Raw genomic sequence first — 23,559 nt, forward strand, 5'->3', positions numbered from 1 at the left:
AAATAAAGCGTCTTTTTTTGTGAGTAGAGGGGCGGAACGCTGGATTCAGGGTCGGGTGCGGCGTTCTCAATCAGGAAGCCGCGTTTTTATCGCTTTGAAAACTAGCGTGGGCGAAGATTTCAAGGAAAATGCGCATTGTGATTCAAAGCACAAGTCCGACCCCAAACAAGCAGGATGCTAGCTAAGCTAAAGGGGTCAGGTGACCAGCGCCGACCTCTGGTACGTATAGCATAAGCGTCGGTGTCGACTATCGATTCGTCGATCGGCTGCCTCGTGGAGTGTGAGGTCCTGATGAAAACGGCGCAATCCATCGATCCCGTTATTATTCCTTCCGCTGCGGATTTAGCTCGGAGCGTTTTTTAAAGTGGAGGATAACCAGCATCAACACGTTTACATGTTGAGTCCAAGAAGAGTTCAAACAAATTGTGTTAGCCTTTTTCTTCTGTGCTAACGCAACCTGATTGCAGGTCAGCTCTCGTTTTCGCTCCATTACTGGGGAGGTGGGGTTGGGGGGGGGGGGGGGGGGGGGGGGCTGCATTAGGCTTCTTCCTGCACGTAGAAAATGTGCTCGCTCAACGGTTTAATCCGCCGAAGACCCTTTTAATGACGGGAATTTTATACTACACTGCCTTATTCAATTAGACGACGACGGTGTACGAAGCCGATATTAGCTAGCCGCCCCCCCCCCCCCGACGTTGCAACACATGTTGACGTGGCGCCGCCGCCGTAGCGAACTGCAGGACGACATCATCTCATTTTAGCTGATGCTTCGCAGCTAATGACGGCTGTTGAATTGCAAATCTGGGCGGCGGCGTGTGTTTGCCAGAGTGAATTATTGTTATTTCATCTATTTCTCAGAGGGGGGAAACAAAATATTAACGCCAGTGTAGCGGCTGCGTTTGTCGGGCACATTTGGTCTGTTTGAACTTGGATGATAAGGAAATATTAATGGAGACGGGAGGGTTTTCCGGATTTACCGGCGTTTGTTTGTGCTCGCTGCTGGTGGGGGCGAATTAAAAATAAAGGCGGGCAGGTGCGCAAACAAGGTGGAGAACAACGGCGCCCCGGCTCGTCTCCGTCTCCAAGGGGCCCGGAACAAACGAGCGCTGATTGGGCCTGATGTTTCCTAAAACGCCTCAGTGGTTTTCAGTCGCCATCCGCAAACAGGTACAGTTCGGTACGCTAGCGGCGTTAGCCCCCCAACAAAGCGTGTGTGTGTGTGTGTGTGGGGGGGGGGGGGTTAGGGGGGGTTAGGGGGGGTTAGTGCCTGACAAGATCTGAAGCAAATCGGAGAGGCAGAAGCCGGAGAGGGAGGGATAAAAATACAAAAAAATAAAAGAGGCCATTTTGTATGTGCGAGAGCGAGCGAGGCGGGCGAAGATTGCACACAAAGTCCTTCAAATCCCCAGAGGCGTCCGGGGGCCGTCATGTGCCGAGCGGCAAATTGATCGTGACGCGGACCCGTGGAAAATAAAAATAAAAAAGAGAGAAGAAGACGAACCCGGATCGTGCAAGTGTGTCAACGGCGCAAAAGATGAAGCGGCTGCGGCGCCTGGAAGAAAGGAAACACACGCAGACCGCGGCCATGCGGCAACGACCGCCGCCGCCCCCGCCGCCCCCCCACGTAATTCACCGTTTCACCAAACTGCTTTATCTGAGGAGCTAAACAGGGTCGGGCTTCCAGGGGAATTTCTCTCCCACAGTTAGCAAGAATCACGCTGACGACCTTGAAATCCGAACTTCTGTCTCCTCGCCGCGGCTCTCTGGGCCGTCCCGAACAGCCATCTGGGGGGGGGGGGGCCCATGGGATTTGGTCATTTATCCAAATGGCCAAATAAAGTAAATCTACCCATGAAGTATTAGCGAGAGGTCAAGGGGGAGGCTGGCTTAAGCCAAACAATCTGGCCGTTTTTGGAGAGGCTGCGTCCGATTTGACGCTAAAATATTGACGCTGACGTGTCCGGCTGGAGCAGCTGCTGCGCCGCGGTTTAGCAAGAGCGGCCGAGCGACAACAGGTTTACACTACAGGTTGAATAATTCATCCGCGGCCTCGTCGCGGACAGCAGCTATCTTTCATCTGGATGCTAAGATGCTTATTTAGAGTCCCGGTTAGCATTTTCATACAGCTTCTGATGAGAAATGGTTTCAACGTAAACAGGTAAAAGTTTCCCAGGAATCTCTCCAGGCTACTCGCAGCTGTGGCCATTAATATTGTCGAAGATACAAAAGAACTGCGACATGGAGCAGTACGCTAGCACATAACTACGTTTCGCTAGTTGCTGGAATGACAGAAATTTGTTTGCGCTTGCTCCACTTTGGCGCTAACATGACTCGGCCAACTCGTACACTAAACACATGCGAGGTCAAAGATCAGAGAATCGGTAATATTTAGAGCTCCACGGCCTTCGTACGCCCTTTTGTTAGCATAAACATCCCGCTGAGGGATTGGAGATTTCTCAACGGCAGCCGTTATAAATCCAAACATCTGCAACTGTTAAGTTTAAACATTACTCTTTGCGAAACAACCTCCCCCGTTGTTGTCGGTTTTGTTAACGGTAGAGCAGCTAGCATTGATTCTTTAGCTCAAGCGGAGATCTTTTTCCCTCATCACAGCAGGGGGGGCAGTGCTTTGTTCCTGAACCCCCCCCGCCACAACGCTCTGCTCCCGACATCAACACCGTCGTCAAACTGCCCAGGGCAACAGGGGTCGCACCTGATCTCCCCCCTTGGCTCGTTCCCCCGACCAATTACCAATTCCCTTTTTTAAAGATAATGACACTGAGGTTTGACAGGGGTTTTTCCTTTTTCTCCGACTCCTTTTGAAGGCCTTTAATCTCGGCTCAAAGACAGACGGGCCGGGCGAGATCCCGTAGAACGGCGGCTGCATCTTTGACCTCGGGTTGTCCCCCCCCCCCCCGAGCGTGAGCCTCATCGCTGCGGCGGGGTGGCGCCCGAGCGCCGACCAGATCAAACGCGCGCGTTTCGGAATCCCATCCAAGTACCTGATAACGTCAAAAAAAACATGACAGAAAAGAGATGAAAAACCTGGCCGAACTTTTTCCAGCTCAAACTTCTCTGACAGACACCCCCCCCCCCCAGCTCCCCCCCCGCTCCAGATAACCATCTGCAAATTACAAGCGAAAGGTCAAAGTCCGCATGAAGAAGACTGAAGCTAATCCGTCCGCGGCGGATATCGCTATCTCCGTGACACTTTATTTGGGGAGGTCTTTTATCCTGTTATTGAAAATAAGATTTCCCATCTGAGATAATGAAGGAGCCCCAAACTAAACAACAACATCTCTAATATCCTCCCTTTTCCCCCGTGTTCTTCTGTTGCCCCCAGCAGCGTCGTTCTTGCCCCTGTTTAGTTTCTGTCTTTAGCTCATCAGTCCCCGACCGGCGGCTTCTGCCGGGTCAGGACGACGCACGCAAACGCCGCCATGACGGACGAGGGGCGTCACCATGACGTGGCTCCTCTGCCCGCATTGGTCCGGCCCCGGCGCGCACGTCCTCGTGCGCTCGTGACTGCGCTCGTGTCGGCGCACGACGGCGGATGGATCGCACCTCTGGCGCTCGGCGCGCAACAAAAGCCGCGACGGCGTTTGAATGTCAACATGCGAGGAAGAATGTGGGGAGCGTTCAACACACAGCCTCCAGTCAGTGGTGGGGTGGGGTGGGGGGGGGGGGTGGGGGGGGGGCTTCAAGGGGGTGTCTTTACACACAAAGATGCAAACAAAGATGTCTAATGCCTCTGATACTAGTAGCTTTGTTTACGCGCGTTAGCCGAGGATGACTCCTTGTCGGCGAATGCTCTTTCTTCCCCCCAGCTCACTCAGACAGGAAGACATTCGCGCGGATAATAGCACCAGATTCCATCTTTGATAGTCAAATTGTGGCTTCTTCTTGGGGGGGGAAAAACCGAAAAATAAATGCTAGCTTCGTCAACGTAGCCGCAAGCTACAGCTAATCTCATTAGGAGCAGCCAAATACCAGTAACCCACAGATTATCGTTAGCATTGACCACCACTGGTAGTGGGTTCTGCCGGCAGCCTGAAGATAAACGCATCCTCATCTAGCTCATCTAGCTAGCATCCTCCTCTTCATCCTCCCGCCATTATTAAACTGCAATATTTCCTCGGAACAAAGTGGTCGGCCAACTGCGACGCTGATGATTACTCTCCACCCGGACACGCACGCACACAGTAAACACGCATGAACTTATGAGCAGAATAAGCTCCTTTGTGCTCCTCTTCCTCCCTCCTCTTCCTCCCTCCTCATCCTCTTACCATTCCTTCAATCTCTTTCTTTTCACCTAATTTTTAAGCCTCAAAAGCCCTTTTCTGCTCTCCGCTGCCCTCTTTCTTTATATTTACAGCGTACGTCCGTTTTGTCCCTCGCCCGGATGCTAAAGTCTGACCCATTTTCGGTGCTGAAAGGAAGCGGTTCTTCTATGGGGCCAGCCTAGCATAAGAAACCGCCCCGGTCGCGTCACTTAAAATGACCGAGTTGGATTAGCGTTCCCAACGTCGCTACGATTTTTTTTTTTCTGAAAATGGCGGCTTTTCTCTTCAGAAAGAAGAGCGACACTGACCTCCGTAAACTCCTGCCATCTTTCTCAGCCTCCGCTCTCCCAATTACCGCTGCCCGTGACCGCGGGGAGGCTCGCGGCTCACCCATTGGGCGCCGTCCAGCGGATTCCATGCCCGCTCTGGCCGTGACCATCTGTGTCCGTCGGCGCTGTAATAAGAAAGAAAAAAAAAAAAGAGGCGTGTGTGAGTTTGGACGGCGGCGATTTGCCATGTCTGACCTTGGCGGCCTCGCGGCGGCTAACGCTCGTGTAGCCGTACCGAAAATGAAAACCAGATAAAGAGATAAACGTTTTTGATTTGGAGATGTGAAATGAGCCGGGTAAAGACCGGCGTTCTTCCGCCGTCATCCTCCCAGCTAATCCCGTCAGACAAACGTCCAATCCCTCCTGTACCGTCTTTGATCTCTTTTGTTCCATCTTTTTTTTTGAAAAAAATGCTTTGATAAACATTGATTTTTTTCTCAGAAATAACAGCAGATGGAGGTAAAACCGAGCCGAAACTCTTCTGCGACTTCCAAATTATCCCCCGGTCTTAATTCCGTAAATCCATCCGATTTTCTGCCTGCTGGTTTGGTTTCCATCCCTGCCTCAAGAAGCGCGCCGCCGCGACCTCGTTACCTGCTGCAGCGCCACGTGGGTTTGCTAAGTTGCCTTTTAGCCTCCAGCCAGCAAGTGTTTACTTTAGCGTTGCCAAGTCTTCTCCCCCCCAACTAATGAGATGTGACACGTTAATGGGCAGTTTGCTGTTTATCTCCTCGCCGCCACTCATGCTAAGCCAAGCTAACCAGCCCCTGGCTGCACCTTGGATTCCTCTCGGAAAGAACGGAGGGAATTCTGGGATTAGCTGGATGAGGAGGTGAAGGCGGATGCCAAAACGCACAACAGTTGCTTTGATAGCGACGGATGTGCGCGCGTTTGTGAAGGGAAGCCCGAACTTTGGCCCCCGCCGATCCGCAGCCAAGCGGCGGCGTTTCGATTGACTTGTGCGCTCGTGTGTCAGCGCGTGTTCGCCTCTGAATCCCATCACAGGTGCCTCGCCATAATAACGATGCTATTAAACCCTGCACTTAAGCTGACTCCGCTTTCCTTCCCTCGTCCCACCCACTCCCCTATCTCTGCCATCCTCGCCGCTGCCCCCCCCGCGCCCTGCATTATTAGTGCATATAGCTCTCTCCTGGCTCTGCAGAAGCCATTAGCTGAGATTAGCAGTAGAGGAGCTACCCCCCCCCCCCCAACACACCCTCTTTCTTTCACTCACTTCATTCTTTTTTTTCCAGGCTAGCCAGTGCTGCCACGCTTGCTGAATGATTACCATCCATTACGGGGTCTCATTGTGCTGACAGAAGCAACTTCGGGGCCCGGCCCGAGTCGTTAAAAAAAAGAGGGAAGAGAAGAGAGAGGCTCATAATCTTAGACACACTGTAAGCGTGATGTGCGCGTGGGGGGGAGAAGGCTGACGTGACTGCAGAGAAAGAGGAATAGGAGTGGAAGAGGAGCCGGCGTGTTGGCATGGGGGATTTGGAAGGCAGGAAGCGGCGGCGGGGAGCGAAACGAGGGAAATTTAGCCGCGATCGCAGTGGTTGTTGTTTATTAGCCGAGGTTTGATGGATGTCACGGCGGCGAGGGGCGGAGGCGGGAGCAGCCCTGCGGCCGGGGCGGCGAATCAGCCAATGGCGTCCCGAGTTGGCTTCTGCAATCCAGCCTTTAGGTGACAAATCAACTGTTTATTTTTTATTACAATCCCTTAAAAGGGCAGACGAGAGGATCAATCATTTCTCTAATTTCCTACTCCTTTTTTTTCCTTCCGTCACTTCTCTCTTTTATCCACATAAAAAGTGAATGATGCTGGTTGGGAACCGCGCGCGGCTCCAAACCACATTTTGGTTTTTCCTTAGCGCTAGCCTGACATTCTGGTTGCGTGTAGCACTGATGGGCAGAGCCAAGGTTAAACCATACAAATCGGTGTGATTCCTACCTAATGTGCAGGGGGATTTCTCACAAGCATTAACAACTCTCAACATCTGCCCTTTCTGGTTCCACGCGCGCCTCCTCTCTGCTTATTCCCCCTTCCTCGCTGCGCTGCATCTCAATGAGGCCGCTCCGACGAGGCCCCGTCGATATACTTGACAGATCTTTTAAAAACCTCAGACACTAAAACTGGGGAGAAAATGGCAGGATGTGCTGGAGTTTTACCTGGCCTTGCCTCTCTGTTACCTTCAAAGACGTGCACAGATTTCAGGGAGCTGGATGATGGAGGGAACTAGTAGCCTCTCTGGTGCCCTGTTGCTAACTGTTAGCTGTTATAAGCTAATGGGCAAACACCAGAGTGTTCCTGTGCTGTTCCAAACGGGCCTATATTCGGTTCTATCAACTCCCCTTCTCCCACTTAATGTACAGGGAAGTCGATTAGCATCTCATACCGATGCGATAAAGTTTTTCAGGGCAACAGATGCGCTAAAGCGTCCTCTAAACCCTCGTTTCGGTCGTCTAAACACAAGCCTGCAGAATGCCATCCGGTTCCTCAGAGAGGGTTGGGTTAGGGTACTCATGGAGGTGTCCCTTCATCGGGAAATGCCCTCTAAAGTGCCCCTAGTGTCCTTATACTGTAGCGACACAGCTCAGTACCCAAATAGCGAAAGCTTCCATCTTATCTGCGAGGAACGGAAAAAAAAGAACACAATTGTCTTCCGAGAGGTCTTGTGGATGAAACGTGTCTCTTCTGCATCTCTGGTCACACCGGAGTGAGCGTTCGGTTCCGTATCTCGACATCCATCACGGTTGTTCAGTCGTGGTCCCGCGCCCGCCCACATTAGCATACCTCGCCCACACGGCGACGTTTCCCCTGTCAAACGCGCGCTCGCAGTTCACCGCCGGCGCCGGTAAACACGCGGCTGCTATATTTGTACCCGTACGTTAGCGCCTCCCGTGATTGCATTCCGCTCTGTCTTCGCCATTCATCTCCCTCTCAAGACGCATCACTCTCCAGCACATTTATCTCCCCGCTGCTGTCCTCCCACCCTCCCCTTTCTTGACCCCCCCCTCCTTATATGTAATCCATTTTCCTCTGCCTTTACTCAACCCTCTTTATTTTCCTCGCCGATGACCTGCCATCTCTTCCGCGTCTCCTTTCTTTAGTCTCTTCCCACGTAGCTGCTCTGTCCTTTTTTGTTTTCCGCCGCGCCTCGCCCGCCCTCCCTTCATCTCCTCTCTCTGTCTCACCAGTCAATAATGAAAATTGCTCGCTCCCTTGAATGGATTATGGGTGCGCGCGGGGGCTCTGGGTAGTTTGTTTGAAGGCGCAGTGGTGTCAAATGAAAAGGCCCGGGCCATTTTCTACCTGCCACAGGAACTCTGCCCCTATCACGCGGAGCTAGCTGCGCGAGGAAAACGGCTGGGAGCGGACTTTGATCAATGACGGCGGCTCAGGCATCACCGCGCTCGGTTGCCTCCCCCCCTACTCCCCTCCCCCTCATCCTCCCTCTCCCTCAGGTCATGTATTATGAATGTTGCCTAATTACACAGCCCAGGATTCCTCATACGGGCTGGCACGTTTATTTGTTTGTTTTGTATCTCTTTGCCTCTCTCTTGTATGCAAAATCCTTCTGTGATAGACTTGTTTATTTCCTGGCTCCGCCGCGCTAGGATCAAACAAACGAGCAGATTGAAGCGGGACGGCGAGCGATTGATGGTCAATCCACGGGTAGCTGTGCCGCGGGATATTACGCAGGCCCCGCCTCCCACACCCTCGTGGAATCGGGAGCAAGGAAAATAACTCGGAAAATGCTCGTTTGTTTTTTCAACCCTGCCTGTTGTCGACGGCAGAGGAGATCACGAAACCCGATAAAACGTCACCCGAAATGCCTCATTGGTGGTACGATTGAGCGGAAGGTGGGGGAGCGAAGAGAACATCGGTAGAGGCAATCCAGAAAAGAAACAGGGTAGACGCTCAACAAACCGCAGTTAGCACTCCAGATATCATTAAAAAGGCCTTCCAATGGACCCTACCAGGCCTTCCAATGGACCCTACCAGGCCTTCCAATGGACCCTACCAGGCCTTCCAATGGACCCTACCAGGCCTTCCAATGGACCCTACCAGGCCTTCCAATGGACCCTACCAGCAGACAGAACTGCCTCTGGACGACCGGGAGAATTAAACCAGGACCTTCCTAGCATACAGAGACCTTGAGGTGGCCCTGCCAACGCAACCACAGAGATCTCTGGCCCAGCAACCATCAAAGGGGCTTCTTCAGGTGACACAACCAAAGCGTAGCACTCTCTTTGTTGCGTCGCTTCCCCTAATTGCTCGTGTTTTTGTTGCCCTCTCCTTGCGGTATTTTCGGCGAGCGGTGACTCACTGCGGCTGCCGCGTAGACGGACGCTAAGTGGGAGTTTGTTTTGTAAAAAGAAGCGGAGGCCCAGACTGACAGCGTCCTATACATCCGCCCCGAGAGGCAGCTGCACGGAGAGCTGTGCATATTGCGTCCAAGGCTAAGCGTAAAGTCGCCGCGTCTGCTTGACAAATGTGTTAAGACGTCGTCATTTCAACATCGGTGACGAGGATGGAGAGGAGCAGGCGGGCGCCTCGGAGCCTGCGCCCGTTTTAATGTCACTTCCTGTTAAACCCCACGTCCTCCGGGGGCCGGCACACAGCTGGACGCGTTCCGCTAGCATGTGCGCGGGCTTGCTCCTGAGATTCCCCGACACTTGTCACCGAAACCTTGTAGTATTTTCACGTGCCCCCTACTCCACCCCCCACCAGATCATTAGCAAACAAAATAAAACAAGTGTTGCCGCAGCTTAACGACCTTGTGGGAGCCGAGACGGTTGGTTTTCTGTTTGACTGGCTCCAGTCGGGAATTTCAATGAGCGGCACATTTTGCCAGCCGATGTCCAAAGTCTGCGTGGGATAAAGAGAAGCCTCCTAATCTCTGAGAACATACGACATCAAACAACTTCTCTTTCTCCCTCCTCGTGCTTACAGTAACAGTCTGAGTTAGCGCTGATATTCGCATGCTCACAGCGTCGGGTTTGCTCCCCCCCTCCTTTTGACATGGTGCTGCTGCTTCTGCCTTCCTTGCTTTTCACTCATGTGTAATTTTTGCAAAGCAGAAGCGTTGCCAGAGAAGAGAAAAGCAACGGTTCCTTCTGACTGCAGCCTGTGAATGTGAGAGAAGCTCCGGGGCTGAGATTTCACAGTCGCTAATAAGCATTCAGCCTCATCTCCTCCTCTGCCTTGTGGTAACTTGGCTGCTAATGTGTGACTGACAAGCCTTGGCTTCCATGTTGATTGCTGTGCGTGTGTTTTTTTCCCCTCTTTGGGATGGCTAAATGCATCTGCTGGACAATCGGGGTGTGGGGGTGGGTTGGGGGGTGTCTTGAAACCTCGCGGCAAAGGTGGTGGCTTTTATTTAAGGTTTTGGTTCAAACTGGAAATCAGAGGGGGGAGGAAACTGCGAGCATCTCTAAGGGTGGCGGCCTTGGCCGCCCGGCCCCAGCAGGGAGTGCTGGTTGATATATTTGCCAGATTTCCCAGCTTCCTCTCTTGTTTGCCTGTTTAAATTAGCCCAGCAGGGAGCTGACGCTGCCAAGGTGGGTCTATTTTTTTGGTCAGACTTTTACCATTAATCCTGCCCACACGGCTCTCAGCTGAAACCACACGCGGGCCCTCTTCCCGCCAATGGATCGATACGTATTAACGCGCAGCGGGGTAAACAGGCAGGCAGGTCAGGAGGTCGTACATTTGAGCGCATTGCAGGTCGGCGCCGGGATTAGTCACTGCTCATAATCACCGATCTCGAAACCAGCAGCACTGAAACGCTCTCGACCCAGATGTAGCGTTAGCGGGGCTCGTGTGCCGTTCGTTCACTGGCCTATAAAAGCACCGCGCGGCTGGGCTCTTGTTGAGATGAAGTCGACTCAGTATCTTAAGCAGATAAAGGCTGGGTGATCCCTTTAAACCCGCCCCACAGCTGCTGTGGTCACCGGTGGAAGCCAACCGTCCCTTCATTGATCACGTCCCTTATCGTGTCCAACAGCAGACTTGCATCACAAACCAGAACAGCGGGGCGCCTCCACATCCGTCCCCGTCTTGTTCCGGCGTTATCGTAAACACGCCGACACCAGGCCGCCCCATTTTTATCTCCCCCTCCTCCTCCTTAATGCTGGGCCCTATAGAGGCAGGGCTCATCAAAGACCTCGCAAGCAAATGAGGCCCCGTTAATCCCATTCCGATACTGTATGTGGGCGAAATGCTCCGCTCAGGCGTGTGCGTCCTTCACCGAGCATGTCTGCGAGCCATTTCCCACCCTCCGAATTATGAACCGACGGAGTATCTTTGCATTGGCGGGCGGTAATTAGCCACAGTTTCGTCGGAGTGAACGGTAAACTGGGCGCCCAACCTTTGAACGCCGGTTAATTCATGTGGATTCAGGATAGATGTGGATAGATTTAAGCCCAGAACGGCCGTCAACCCGTCTCCCAGGTTCCTCAGGGTCTCTCCACCTTCTCTTGCTGATTGCGTTACTCGCGCTCAAATTAATTTTCAACTTGTTAATTCCCTTAAAAAAAAGGGGGAGGGGGGGAGCACACAAAAGTGCGAGATGAAAAAGGGGGAATTACAGAAGCAAGCCAGGTCTTTGTTTGACTTCCTAATTGCCAAAGCCCAGAATGTGACCTACAGATGTGAAATCCCCCATCCAATAAAATATTAACTAGATGGGAGCGGCGCCGAGCCCGGCAGGGAAGAGAATCCCTGGGTGGACGCGGAGAGGCGGTGAAGACAGTGGCACGCCAACGCCACAAAGGTTGAGAAGGTCTGGCAGTGGAATGTGGGAATGAAATGGAAGTCATTAGCGGTGAGAGGGAGTGACGGGGAGCCTTCTCCGAGGTCCGACGTGCACGGAATGAGGAATGTGCTGCACAACTTTGTGACAGCCGCAGGAGCCACTTCACCCCAGGTCTGACTTGTTAGCATTATGCTACGACTCTGATTGGCGGCGACTATCACTCTGGAGACGCTGACCAGCGGCGGCCGCGGGTGAGACCGCGGTGGGGGGGGGCAAAGTAAAGAGACGGGGAACGACGGAACGCGGAGCCTTTGAAACATCCTCCTTCCAGTGCCCCAAATTCATAATAACGCTCTCGCTGCTGCGCATAAATAAAACACACCCAATTTCTTGTTAGCACAGAAATGTGGGCCAGGACTTTAGCTTCAATTTCCACGTGAGTATTGTTTTAAACTTGTTGGCTTCACATCGGACCCCTCCCCCCCCACACCTATCTTATGGAAGAGGCACAGTCCGAGGCAAATGGCGCCCGGTGTTGGTCCATCAAAGAGGGACAAAATGGTGGCGCAATAGGAGACTAAAGGAGACAGGTGGGAGATGGAGGACTGGATCCTTTCACAATGCTGTGCACACAATCGTTCCCGTTCACCCGCATCGCCACGAGGTGGGGGCCGGATCGCTTCCATCTGCCGCAGGGTCCGTTGTCCGTCCGGTGGCAGATGCCGGTGGGGTGACAGGTGAACCGCACACACTCGGGGGGAGATTGCTAACATTGGCGCTGCGATGAACAGAGCACGCACGGGCGTCCGGCCAGAGCGCGTCTCTGACCCATCTGCAACCTCTGGTTAAGGTGTCGGGGTGAAGAAACACAAATCCACATCTTCGCCTGTTTATTCAACATCTTTAAAAACAGAGCCGGGCTGTTTTTCCCTCCCCTGTGGAACCTGAACGTCTGATTCCTGACTCACCAACAGCGGCTCCCAATCTAAGCGAGGAAGGAAATGAAGGCAAAATATGCACGAATGTCTTGTGTAGTCCTCCAAAGTTGCCTCTTCTTTCTCTGTTTGCATTGTTGTGATTCGTTGGGAAGAGGCACCAGAGGGTAGAGACAAGCTGCCGCGGTTAATTGTCTCCTCTCAACACTTGAGCGGCACCTCGACGCGGGAAGCCGGAGAACCTAAAACAACCCGACGCCATGATAGCTTCTCCCATTAGTGGCCCAAAATGGCCGCCCAATTCAGTGACGGATGAATACGGGACGAGGAAAGAGCAGGGTTTTTTCCTTTCCGCTACTTCGTTGGGAGCAAGGGAGCACGCTGAGGATCGGAGAGGCGTTGTTAGCTAAGTGCGCTCAAAGAAGTGCCTTGGAGGAGGCCGCTGTGCCGCATGCGGATTAGCGCGCATATCCCCGTCATCAGACAGCGATGCGGAGCCTTGATAGGCCGTCCGGCTTTGATTCCTTCTGAGATGCGGGGCCTCTCACCCCCCCCCCCCCCGCCGCCGCCGCCTATCTTCAACGACGCACACAGCTCACATATAGATCCAGCTGATCCGGTCTTTTACAACCCTGGTGTTTGCAAGTACGGTTCCCTCCCGTCTCCTCCAACAGGACAATGAAAGGGGAGGGGGGGGAAGGTGCCTTTTCAACTTCCTGCCTCTTGAAACGTTTAAAATTTGTGTTTTCCACTTTGGCCCCCACGGTTGAAAATGACACATGGGGATCGGCTGAGCGGCAGCCAAACACATAAATTTCAATATTCATTTGGTCGGAATCCTCGGCAAAAACCTCCCCGGCCTCCTAATCTCCTGCCGCATATCTTCATTATCTGAAAGTGTGCTTTCATCTTAATTCCATTTTCATCCATCAGATGTCAGGGAGAGTTCGACCTTGTCCGATCTCCGCGGCGATAGCGAGCGCCTGGCGGGGGGGGGAGGGAGGGAGGGAGTGAGCTGGCCGGGGACGAGAACCACGGAGATAAGCACGGACAGTGTGTGTGTTGTGCGTGTGTGTGTGTGGGGGGATGATGGCTTGGCAACACACCTTCTTTCACATCATCACTCATGTTTTCTCTGTCTTTGCTAATCCCTCCTCCTCTCTCAACACTTTATTTGTCCAGATAAAGGTTTTTCTATCCGCGTTTAATAACTCTCGGAGTCATCTGACTCTAGGTGGACTGTGCTCAGGAATGTCGGGCCTCTGGAACGCTAAAAGAGGCTCCTTTCTGTTTCTGTTATATTCAACTCACCTGTCATCAGTTTCTTCATGTGGCCTGTTGAATCACATGATCCCAGATACGCCCCCTGGTGGCCTCACATGTGCGCCACAATTGCACCCAGCTCAGTCCAATGACACACGGCCGCCGGATCATTCCCAAACAGAACACCTCATTAGCGCGTAAGCTGGATGTGCCCCCTCCCCCTCCCCCGTTTTGAATGACAGCCCTGATCCCCTAAACGCAGGTTATCTGTCATCACCGACTCCAGATGCTAAATAAAGAATCATTCATCAGACTGTCTCATTCTCCGTGTCTCTCTTTTCCTTCCCTTATCTCGTTTATTTCTCCCTTTATCCGATCGATCTGCGTACATCCTTTCACTGCTCCCCCCCTCCCCTATCCGTGGTGACAGTTACTTGTTGTGGTGCAGCGGTTGAAGGTTTCTAAGTCTTCTAAGAGACAGGTAGCAACGCCGCGGCCCCACCTGGCGCGCTCAGCCGCGGTGCGTGGGCACTTTGCGGGGCCTCCGTTGATGCCGTGTCATGCTTCCCGCTGACATCAAGACCCGTGTCACAACCAGCTAGCGTTAGCGCCAGAACAGGGCACTTCACGCAGTGACAGTAGTAGGCCGTTGGTCAGATGCAGCGCTGCCAAAGATGTGACGGATCCCTCCCGTGACACCTAGCCGCCTGCGCCCCCCTCCTGATGCCAGGAATTGGAAGCTAAACTGATGGGATGGTGACAGGTGAAACGACATGACAATGCCAAAGACATGACACGCACACAGATAAAAGGCACTTGCGCGCCCGAGCGCGCCCGCAGTGATCTCGCCCCGTTCAGCGTGAGCCCCCCTACATGGCTCTAGGCACGTCATTCAAAAGTCAGGACACAAACAAGAGCTTGAGCTCAATGAACATCTGAAAAACCACCAACGTTAGCCGACAGGTTCCGTGTTAGCGAGCGCGCGGATCAGGGACGGGCTCCAACAGCTCTAACATGGCGACGCAGGAGTCGATCCAACTCATCCATAATGAAAGCGAAGCAGATGTCGGACTGGAAATCCGTGAAAACGTGCCAGCCCGCAGAAGGAAATTAGTTATTTGGTGGATGATGACAGGACCCCCTATGTGAATTATGGAGGTTTCATTTAGCCCCTTTTCATGCGCTTTTGTCGCTCTCGTGCTGCCAGCTATATGACACCAGCCACGATGGTGCTCCTGAAGCCCGGCAGGGACGTGGCAGGACCCTCACAAAAGCGCTTATTTGTCAGCTTGAAACTAATCCACTGCCACTCAACAATGCACCCCCCCCCCCACCCCACCCCCACCCCCCACCCCTTCAGCTGGGAGACAGGCTTCTCCTTTGTCATTCAGAGGAGGTCAGAGGTTGGACTAAGCCTCTGAAGATGTTCAAACGCAACCCCCCTCCCCGGGACGGTATCCGTGTTACACCAGTGGGCTAATCCGCCACTTGAAGAGCAATTAAAAGTTTAGGCTGGACTTTACAAAAGTAACCATGTGTGATTTTTTTTTTAATCCCGTCTTTTCCCCCCCCCCCACGGGTCTGCGTCTCAGCTGCCCACATGGGGTGAATGCTAATAGGAAATCGCTAGCTGTGGAACGCCTCCAAAAGCATTCCAAACTCACTGGGAGAAGACGACGAAAAGAGATGCGGATGAAGGAAGAAAATAATGGAGCTTGAGATAGAAGCCTCCACTTTCTTGTTTCCTTATCGTCCATGCGCCATCCTTTCCCTTCCTTTGTTACCCTCCTTCTCGCTATCTTTGCGACGCTTGCATCTTTTCCCCTGCTTGCTTTCTCTCAATCCAAAGTGAGCCCCAAGGCACGAGCTCTGAGACGACTCCCGCCCCTCCAAGAGTTCCTTTAGAGGACTTTCTATGCCTAGCAACAACTTTTTTAAAAGGCTCAACCCCAAACAGTACAATTATCAGCAACAACGGGGAGTTCAAGCTGGGGTCTTCCTCTTCTGGAGCGCGTGGATTTGTTATTTCCTGAGCAGGAGACCACCGTAAAGGGTCAGTGAGGACTTGGGGATGTAATCAAGCATGAGAAGAGAGTCTGATTGCTGCTTTCTTAGTGTTAATAAAGTGGTTGCCTACCACATCAACAACATGATGTGGTAGATAAAAGCATTCAGAAAAGGTATTTCAAATTCTAATGCCGAGCCAGAAAGCAAGTGGAATTTTTCCCATAGAACCTCATTTATTATTGTCTGGGATCTAGCAGACGGGCGTCCTTGAGAGTCTGTGTCGTTAAAAGGTGTTTAAATAGATATTCAGTTGAGTGGAGCGGGAATGAAAAGGGTATCCAGAGTTTATCGCTTCCACGTGCTGATTTTTCTTCCGTGGGGTTTATTTAAGAATGCGACCATTGATTTGCCTCTTCATTAGAAACCGGTGGTGGGGGGGGGGGGCACAGTGGGGTGGGAAGAAAAGACGTGCACTGGAGCCTGACCTGGCAAAGGCTATCACTTTGAGTGCGATACCTGAGACCCTGCAGCCGGCTGTGCTAACAAAGCCGTGGCCGAGTGCTGAGAAAATTCCCCAAACTTACTGGGCGATCGACAATTTCCTCGGTCGTCTGACACGCCTCGGTGGTTATGGCCTGCCCTGTTAGCTTTAATAAGCAGCACCCAAAAAGCACCTGAATCCACGCCGATCCGGTTCCCAACGTTCCATTCAGGCATCCGCCTTGAAAGCATTCGGCTCATTTCACTCTGTCGATTTTTCTAAGAACTCCGATACCTGAATTTTGACCGGACTTTGACTTTCATACCATTCCGAGGTATTTGGGTTACCTCCGAACTCTTTGGCACTTTGCGGAGCATCTCAGGTCTCCTGGTTGCTCATAAAAAATGAACTGCGTCTTCTTAATTACAGACCAGCACCGCTGGCATCGGCGGACGCTCTCGGATTTCGCCCCTCTCGCGCCACTCCGCATTTCTTTGTCTTCCTCCGTACCTCTGACCAGCCTCTTTATCTTTCTTTCCGTCTCACTTGCTACGAGGCCTTCTCGCCGTATCCCTCCATCTCTCGGTTGACTGCAATAAGACACTGGCCCCGCAGAGCTTGTTTCTTCTCCCTCGCCTCCAGTCCGGCCCGGCCACAATTACTTCCCGCGGTTTCATGGTAGTGGGTCAGTACCACCCGCCACAGGTATTTACAGCTGAAATTACACACACTTTGTTTCCTGGCCAGGCTCGTTGACGTGGGTCCATTATCCTCGGCTCTGTCCAGAGGCTCTGGTGGCTTTAATTATGTTACAGACATGAACAGAAAACAGGCTGATTCAATAGATAAGGATGACTAAGGACTCCCCTAACAAGAGCGTCCTCACAAATACATTAAATCGCCTGACAGATGGTTGCGGTGTTACTTTGACTTGTTTTTTAACTAGCGCCAGCAATTGCAAAGTTTCATGTGGAAGGGGGAAAAAAGAAGGGACAGCTTTTAAAAGTACTGGTGATCCAAGGTTTGCTGGGGCATTAAAACAAGCTCCAAGCTGTTGCAGACAGCAGCTCAGTGTTTGGCTTGGGGGGAGAGGAGGAAATGAGAATCAAATCCAGGAGGTCACACATTATTGACACGAGTGGCACAGCCCTGTTTTTATTGGCTCCGGTTCTGCTGGAACCAGGACAGACCCAATGTGTTTTCTTTTTAGCGTTCAGGAAATAGTCTGGCCCGTGATCCACAGGGCCGCAGCTCCCAGTAAACCTGCGGCTTGTTTGCATTCTTCATTTGTCGGAATGACGGGGATGACTGTCGCAGTTGGCTTTCAGGTGCTGGCTGAGCTCGGAGAACCGGAGACCCCAGGAGGGGGGTCCCAGCATCTGCTAAAGATAAAATGAGCTGGCGCTAACTTGTAATGAAAGCCATACATTTACGACTTGAAGGCGCGGTATGGGGCTTAGCAACCCAGTGGCGTGAAAAACAGGCCCTGCGTGCACTTTTCTACAAACGTAGCAACTCCGGCCGGGAACAAGACTCCTGTCCGGTGCAATCGGTCTGGTCTGATTGATCGGCACCTGAAGGCACCTTGAGGGCAAGAGGTCAGAGTAGGTGGAGGAAGCCACCAAAGGTCAAGATTTAACGGACGCAGCTCCTCCGCTGGGTCAAAATGGGTCACGGGCAAAACGTGGAAGGAAGCCATATTTCCGTTGTCAAAGATCGGAATACCCGTTATCATTAAGTAGCTGGGTGAAGCACGAGAAAACTTCCCGTGATGCGACAGTTGCAAACGGTTACTGCCCCCCCATCTCCTCAGCGTTGCACTCGTACGGAAAAACGCGGAGAAAAGCTTTTATTTTATTCATCACTCAACAGACACGGAATGAAAAGGAGCGAAGGTCACCGTGTAGAAGGAGGCTGCCGCAGATTCTAATCCAGAGCCTCTGGCGATCTCTGCGTGAACTCCATTTCTGGTCTGCAAACAAATTAGCCCCCCCCCCTTGCTCCTGCCTCTCTCCCCCTTCTTCTACTCTTTTATCTTGCTCTACCCACAGTGAAGATAAGGAGAATTTCAGGTGAATAAATAAACGATTTGTTCATTTAACTTTTATTTTCTCGCCGTCAGCTCTTTTTTTTTCCCGCTCCCTCCCCCTAAACTCAATTTCGCCTCCCTGCACGCTCGCCTGAGTTTTTCTTCTCTTCCGCGGCCGGCTCGCCAGCAATTCATTAGGCAACAGTGCTTTAATTTGTATCATTAAAAAAAAGAATGGAGAAAACCACCGTTTCCTAAAGAGTACGGCACTCCAATAAATCTGATCTAGACAACCTACCCCCCCACACCCCCGACTCACCAAGCTGTGGGACTCGCCGTCTCGCACCGCGTGCCAAACAAGAGGCATAGCAGTCAACGCACACGAAGAAGAAGAAGAAAAAAAAGTCCAATCTCAACATCTCTTCAAGTGTTATTACACTTATAGAGAGCGATTTTCCTTCCGGGCTCCAGTTTTAATTATGCAACGAATGTTTGACTATCCAAGTGAAATTTCCATGAATATTTATGCCAGTTCATTTGTTGAGTGTTGATTGTAATTACACGCAAACATGATTTATTGCCAAGATTTCCCTGCCATAGCCAGGCAGTGAGCGAAAAAGAATGAGGCAGAAATATATGAATAAATACTTGTTTTTCCACACGCGCAGGGGGAAAAAATCCCCTTTTCCTTGTGAGGAATTATATTACAGGGAGGAAAAATCCTTGGAATGACAAAATAAGAGTGAAGGAGTTCCGTCAGCGCCGCTCGTATCCCGATACACGTGCCTGTCGATGCTAAACGCGTCTGATATTTTGCGAATTTCTAGCATCGGCCCCTTGGATGAACTGAAAGCGGTTAATTACGTCTCAACATCCAAATTAAAGACGCTGATTACGGATCACATGGGCTGGGGCAAATTTAACTTGATCAGGTGAGGTGGGAGCAAACGAGAGGGAAGGAAGAGCTTGAGTAATGGGCCCCGCCGCCATCAGACGCTCCCATGATGGAGCGGCGAAACGAGGAGGGCGCGCGAGCGAGTGATGAGGTCCGGCAAAGGGCCCGGAAGGGGAGGATTCACGGCAAGGGGGGGGAGCTCCGACTGTGCCTGTATCTAATTAATGAGTGGCACCGGTCATTTGTTACGCCGTTCATTCTGCTAACGACCAGGCCAGATCTCTCGGTCCCCGCCCCGTGCTCACTCTCCCGGTTCATTCCGCGCTCGGTGCCAACACGAGACAAAGATTGAGCGATACGGGGGAGGGGAACTGTCTGTGGCGGTGAGGAGGAGCCCCCGTCTTTAACGACATGCCCCGTTAGCCAGGATTACCTTTAATCAACACGAGCCGTGAGTATTGACAGTGTAAACACAAATGTGTCGGGGGGAGTGGAAACACAACACAACGCGGCCCCTCTACACCGTTTCCATCCCACCCAAGGAGGTTTTAACCTTGTCCTATTTTTAAGTCGAAAGTCGTGAATTGTTTCGTGTTTATTTGCGTTGACAGGTTCAGTCAACCCGCGTTATCAACTCTTTGTGCCACATCCTTTTTGTCCCGCCTAGAAAGACTCGGTGTTGAAGGTTTTAGGGTAGGAGGAGCTTTGGTTGGAGGACAAGGTCTAGAGCGAAGCAGGTGATGTGTCAGGAGAGCCATGTCTCAGCTAATGTCTCAGCCAATTCCCTTAAATTCCTCATCCCTTGCCCTCTTTTTCCTGACTAGCATCTTTGCCACCTTAACCCAGAGTTCAACTGGAACGCCCTAGCTTGACGTCAAAAAATTAGAAAAAACCCAAAGAGTCCGTTTTATAGTGACGCCCAGCCGTTTGGTTTCTCTTGTAGCCGTTTCGGCGAGTGACCTTCTCGGTGGTGAGCCAGCCCCAGGACCCTCACCAGCAGGGATCGCTGCAGAGCTGCTACGACAGTGGCCTGGACGAGTCGGAGACGCCTAGCAGCAAGAGTTCTTCGGGCCCCCGGCTGGGCGCCCTCCCCCTGCCTGAGGACAGCTACGAGAGGACAACGCCGGATGGCAGTGTCGGTGAGGCAGAGCACATGGAAAATGGTAGGGGCAAACACTAAAAGGAGATTTAGAAATCTTAAGATCCAAGAAAAGCACACACTTAGATTCAACCAGAGCATTCACGCAGAAGGCCCGATGGCAGGCGGCCCAATAAACATACGAACTCATCACACTTATTTTGATTTGGAGAATTTTTGGAAGTGCTAGTTAGAGTTGCAAGGTCTCCAGAGTTTCGTTGAGTCTTTTAAAGTCCCTAAAAACTGTAGACGAGTTCTTGGATTTTTGATAGTTACGCTTTTTTCAGCGGCTTATGAAGAAAATGGGCTACACCAGGGAATATGATCTACATATCAGATATATTCTTTTACAAACTTTTAGATCATTCCTCTTCTTTTTAGTCTGCACTTCAGCTTGACTGAAGCTTGATTTTTTAACTTTCGCGGGATCTCACCCACGATTCCTTGCGCTACAGTAAAGGAGGAGCAACGACCGGGGATTAATACTCCACTTGTTTTGAAGCTATTCAGAGAGTCGTCGCGCTGATTCGCGGCGCGTTCAGCTTCAGGTCGTTACGGAGGAGAACTGACGTTCCGTAGGTTGCGCTGTGAACAGACGAGCGAGTGGGAGTGGGGGAAAGAGCCGGTTGCGAAGGCGGTCCCAAGGTAGGGCACAAAGCCTTCTCGGAGCTAGCCTGATATCCGATACGTGAATCCGAGCGCACGGGGAGAGATGCGAGGTAATGGTCCCATTCATAGCCTGGGAGCGAGAGGCGGGCAGTGCCAACGAGGAGTAAACCATCTTGAAAGTGCTAAGAGGCTTCCCCACTGCAGATTAGGCTAATGATATTCCGGTGGATTAAGGCTTCACATCCTTTTTTAGATGCTACCCTCCTGGAGATGAGTCCCTTAACCTATTTCTGACCAGTCAGCAAGACGTATTAACCCTGCACACGGCCGTCGGGGCGTCAAGAGGTGCGCACCAAGGTCAGGTTCACAGTTACCCGATGCTTTATTTAGCATCTACAAGCTAGCACGAGGGCGACAATGACTGAAAAAAATAAAAATCCTGCATCTTGAATACTGCTTGGAATATTTAGCAATTACCGTAGCGTTATCCATCAATCCCGACTTGAGCTCAGCGTGCATTTGTTATAATTGCCGCTGCTGCAGCATGACGCTGAAGCTCCAGATTATTTATTACAGGAGGACCGGAACCAAGGTCAGTTCATGAATCAGTCCCGACAACAAACAAGACGCTCTGTTGCCGCCGCCGCCCAACGTTGCCCAGCTGCATGTGTTTGAGAAATACTGAAATCAAGCGGGGCCGTGCGATTTTGGTTTTCAGAAATCTGACTAGCCTGTAAATCATCCGTTTTGGCACCAGATTTGTTGGTACGGCACTCTGAGGCAACGGGAAGGAGATAGGATCAAGATCTGAGCAGGCTGCCGGGTGGCTTTATGGTCGCTGAGAATGTAATTGGTCTGGGACCTGTCATCCGCTGACGGGGGTGTGGGGGGCAATGTATTTCCTGTTAGCGTCCTTGAGGAAGATGTTGAGCCACTGCTAGGCTGCTCTGGATAAGGACATCAGATAAATACCTACGTGGTAGGTAAACACAATCATCTAAGGTTAGGGCAAATATTGGCAAAGTGTTTTGGCCTCTTGAGGGATGCTAACTGCAGTCATTAGCACACCCCCGTGTCACTGCGTCTGCAGAATAAGCGCAACGTTTCCACCATAAAGCCCCTTTTAGAAAATAAAGTTGTGATGTAAAACCGGGAAAAAAAACAGATGGCTCAGCCTACCGCCGAGTCCTGGCGTCACTAATGATGACTTTTCTTGTTCTTTCGCCTGTTGGGGGTAATGGCAAAAAACGGTAGTTATGGGGTTTCAAACACAAAAGTGTGCGTCTCATGATTGGAAATGACGTGTTAGCTCAGTGCCACAAATTTTTCCGCGGATGCATGAGTGGCTTTTGGGAAAAGATTGATTTTTGGTTTTCACCACGGTCTCGATTCATCACGTTTGATTGCCGGAGCTTTGTGCTACAGTCAAACGCGGACAAAGGCTAATGTCCCCCTTTGAGTCAGGACCTCTCCCCCTCGATTCTGGCACCGAGTCGGTGGTCGATCGATGTTCGCACAATTTGGGGGACCAATCCAACATTTTCCGTCTCAGCACAGCAAGCCCTTATCAGCCCAGCTGGTTAAGCTAACTAGTATGCAATTTTCGTACGCTACGGTACGATTCTGTTCTGCGGTCACTCGCATTGTCGGCACGCAAATGTCAACCCATCAAACACAAATCAATTGATTTATAGGAATTTTAATTAGGTCTCCGTCTTTATAAGATGGCTATTTTTAGCCTAGCTCTGTGCGCAGCTCAGTTTGAGCATTTGATACATTTCACAAAGTCTTGATCTTTCCGATGCACAGCTGGGCCTCTCACTTATTCATAATCCAACCCCGACGCTCATCAGCTATTCATAAACACGGAGTGTTTGGAGTCAAACACCCAATTAGGCCTTTGCGGATGCTGAAGAGCCCTTCCACGTGTGCGGCGTTATCTGCGGGTCAAACACTTTGCCACTGATTGATCCCTGTGCGAGGTGGTTGGAGGGGGGGGAGGAATTTACTCACTGTGTTGGTTAAACGCACCCTGAAATCTGAGGGCTGTGCCGCACCCCTGTATCATCATCATCAGAGCGAAGCGTCTGGAGATGTGCGGAGTAAACCGGCCGCATGGCGCCAAACACCTCCAGTCGCTGAAAATGTAATATTGTTGGTTACACGGCGAGCTGCGCTTCTCTCTGCCTGTCACGCCGCCGCTGAGCCATGGTATTTGATCTTTAGCGCTAGTCATATTTATGCATGACTCGAGCTACCTCCTCGTCCATGTGTGCAATGCTAACGGCAGGTTGCTCTGTGTCCAGCAGAAATAATCAGAAGATGGTCTATTATTCAAATTAGAGAAAACTCCTGGGTTATTCATACGCCTGCCTGCTACAGGCAGATTACACATGCTAATTTATTGTAGCCACCAAAGAGCCCATTCCGCTAACAGTAGCACGCCTCCCACGTATCCACACAGATTCCATCTCTTTGAAATACTTGCGACAGCTACTGGATCACGACCGTCGCCTCGCTGTCACGAAAGACCAGGAGCGTTTCCGAAACGCTCGTTTGCTAGCTAGCTAGCTAGCTCCAAGTAGAAACCAACCACACAGACGCACAAAAACCCACTGAGATCATCTACCAAGCACATCGGTATATCATTCCGTAGTTTCCGCGACTCTGTTTACTGGCTTCTGTGCATTGGAACGCCGCTCGGCCTCAGTCAATAACGTGGAGGAGCGCGTGCACACAGGCGTGTTTGCGTGCAGCTCGGTTCATTAGCTGAGCTCAATTGTACCACCAGATGGCAAAGCGACTTTGTTTAATTAAAACCATTCATAT

General features: G+C 51.6%; 1 protein-coding gene across 5 annotated transcripts in view; it reads left to right on the top strand.

The window, feature by feature from the left end:
- The window catches only part of pcdh7b (protocadherin 7b), a 71,740-nt gene that overhangs the window by 16,921 nt on the left and 31,260 nt on the right, over positions 1–23,559 (top strand). For 2 of the 5 annotated variants that reach the window (XM_029840253.1, XM_011606701.2), the window contains exon 2: positions 19,927–20,146. The exons of 2 other annotated variants lie outside the window; for them this stretch is intronic. In XM_029840253.1, the coding sequence (XP_029696113.1) occupies positions 19,927–20,146 (220 nt within the window). The remainder of the gene's footprint in view (positions 1–19,926; positions 20,147–23,559) is intronic. One more of the 5 variants, XM_029840251.1, reaches the window with a different exon arrangement.

The sequence above is a fragment of the Takifugu rubripes genome, chromosome 8, assembly GCF_901000725.2.
Source record: "Takifugu rubripes chromosome 8, fTakRub1.2, whole genome shotgun sequence".
In the NCBI taxonomy this organism is placed as follows: Eukaryota; Metazoa; Chordata; class Actinopteri; order Tetraodontiformes; family Tetraodontidae; genus Takifugu; species Takifugu rubripes.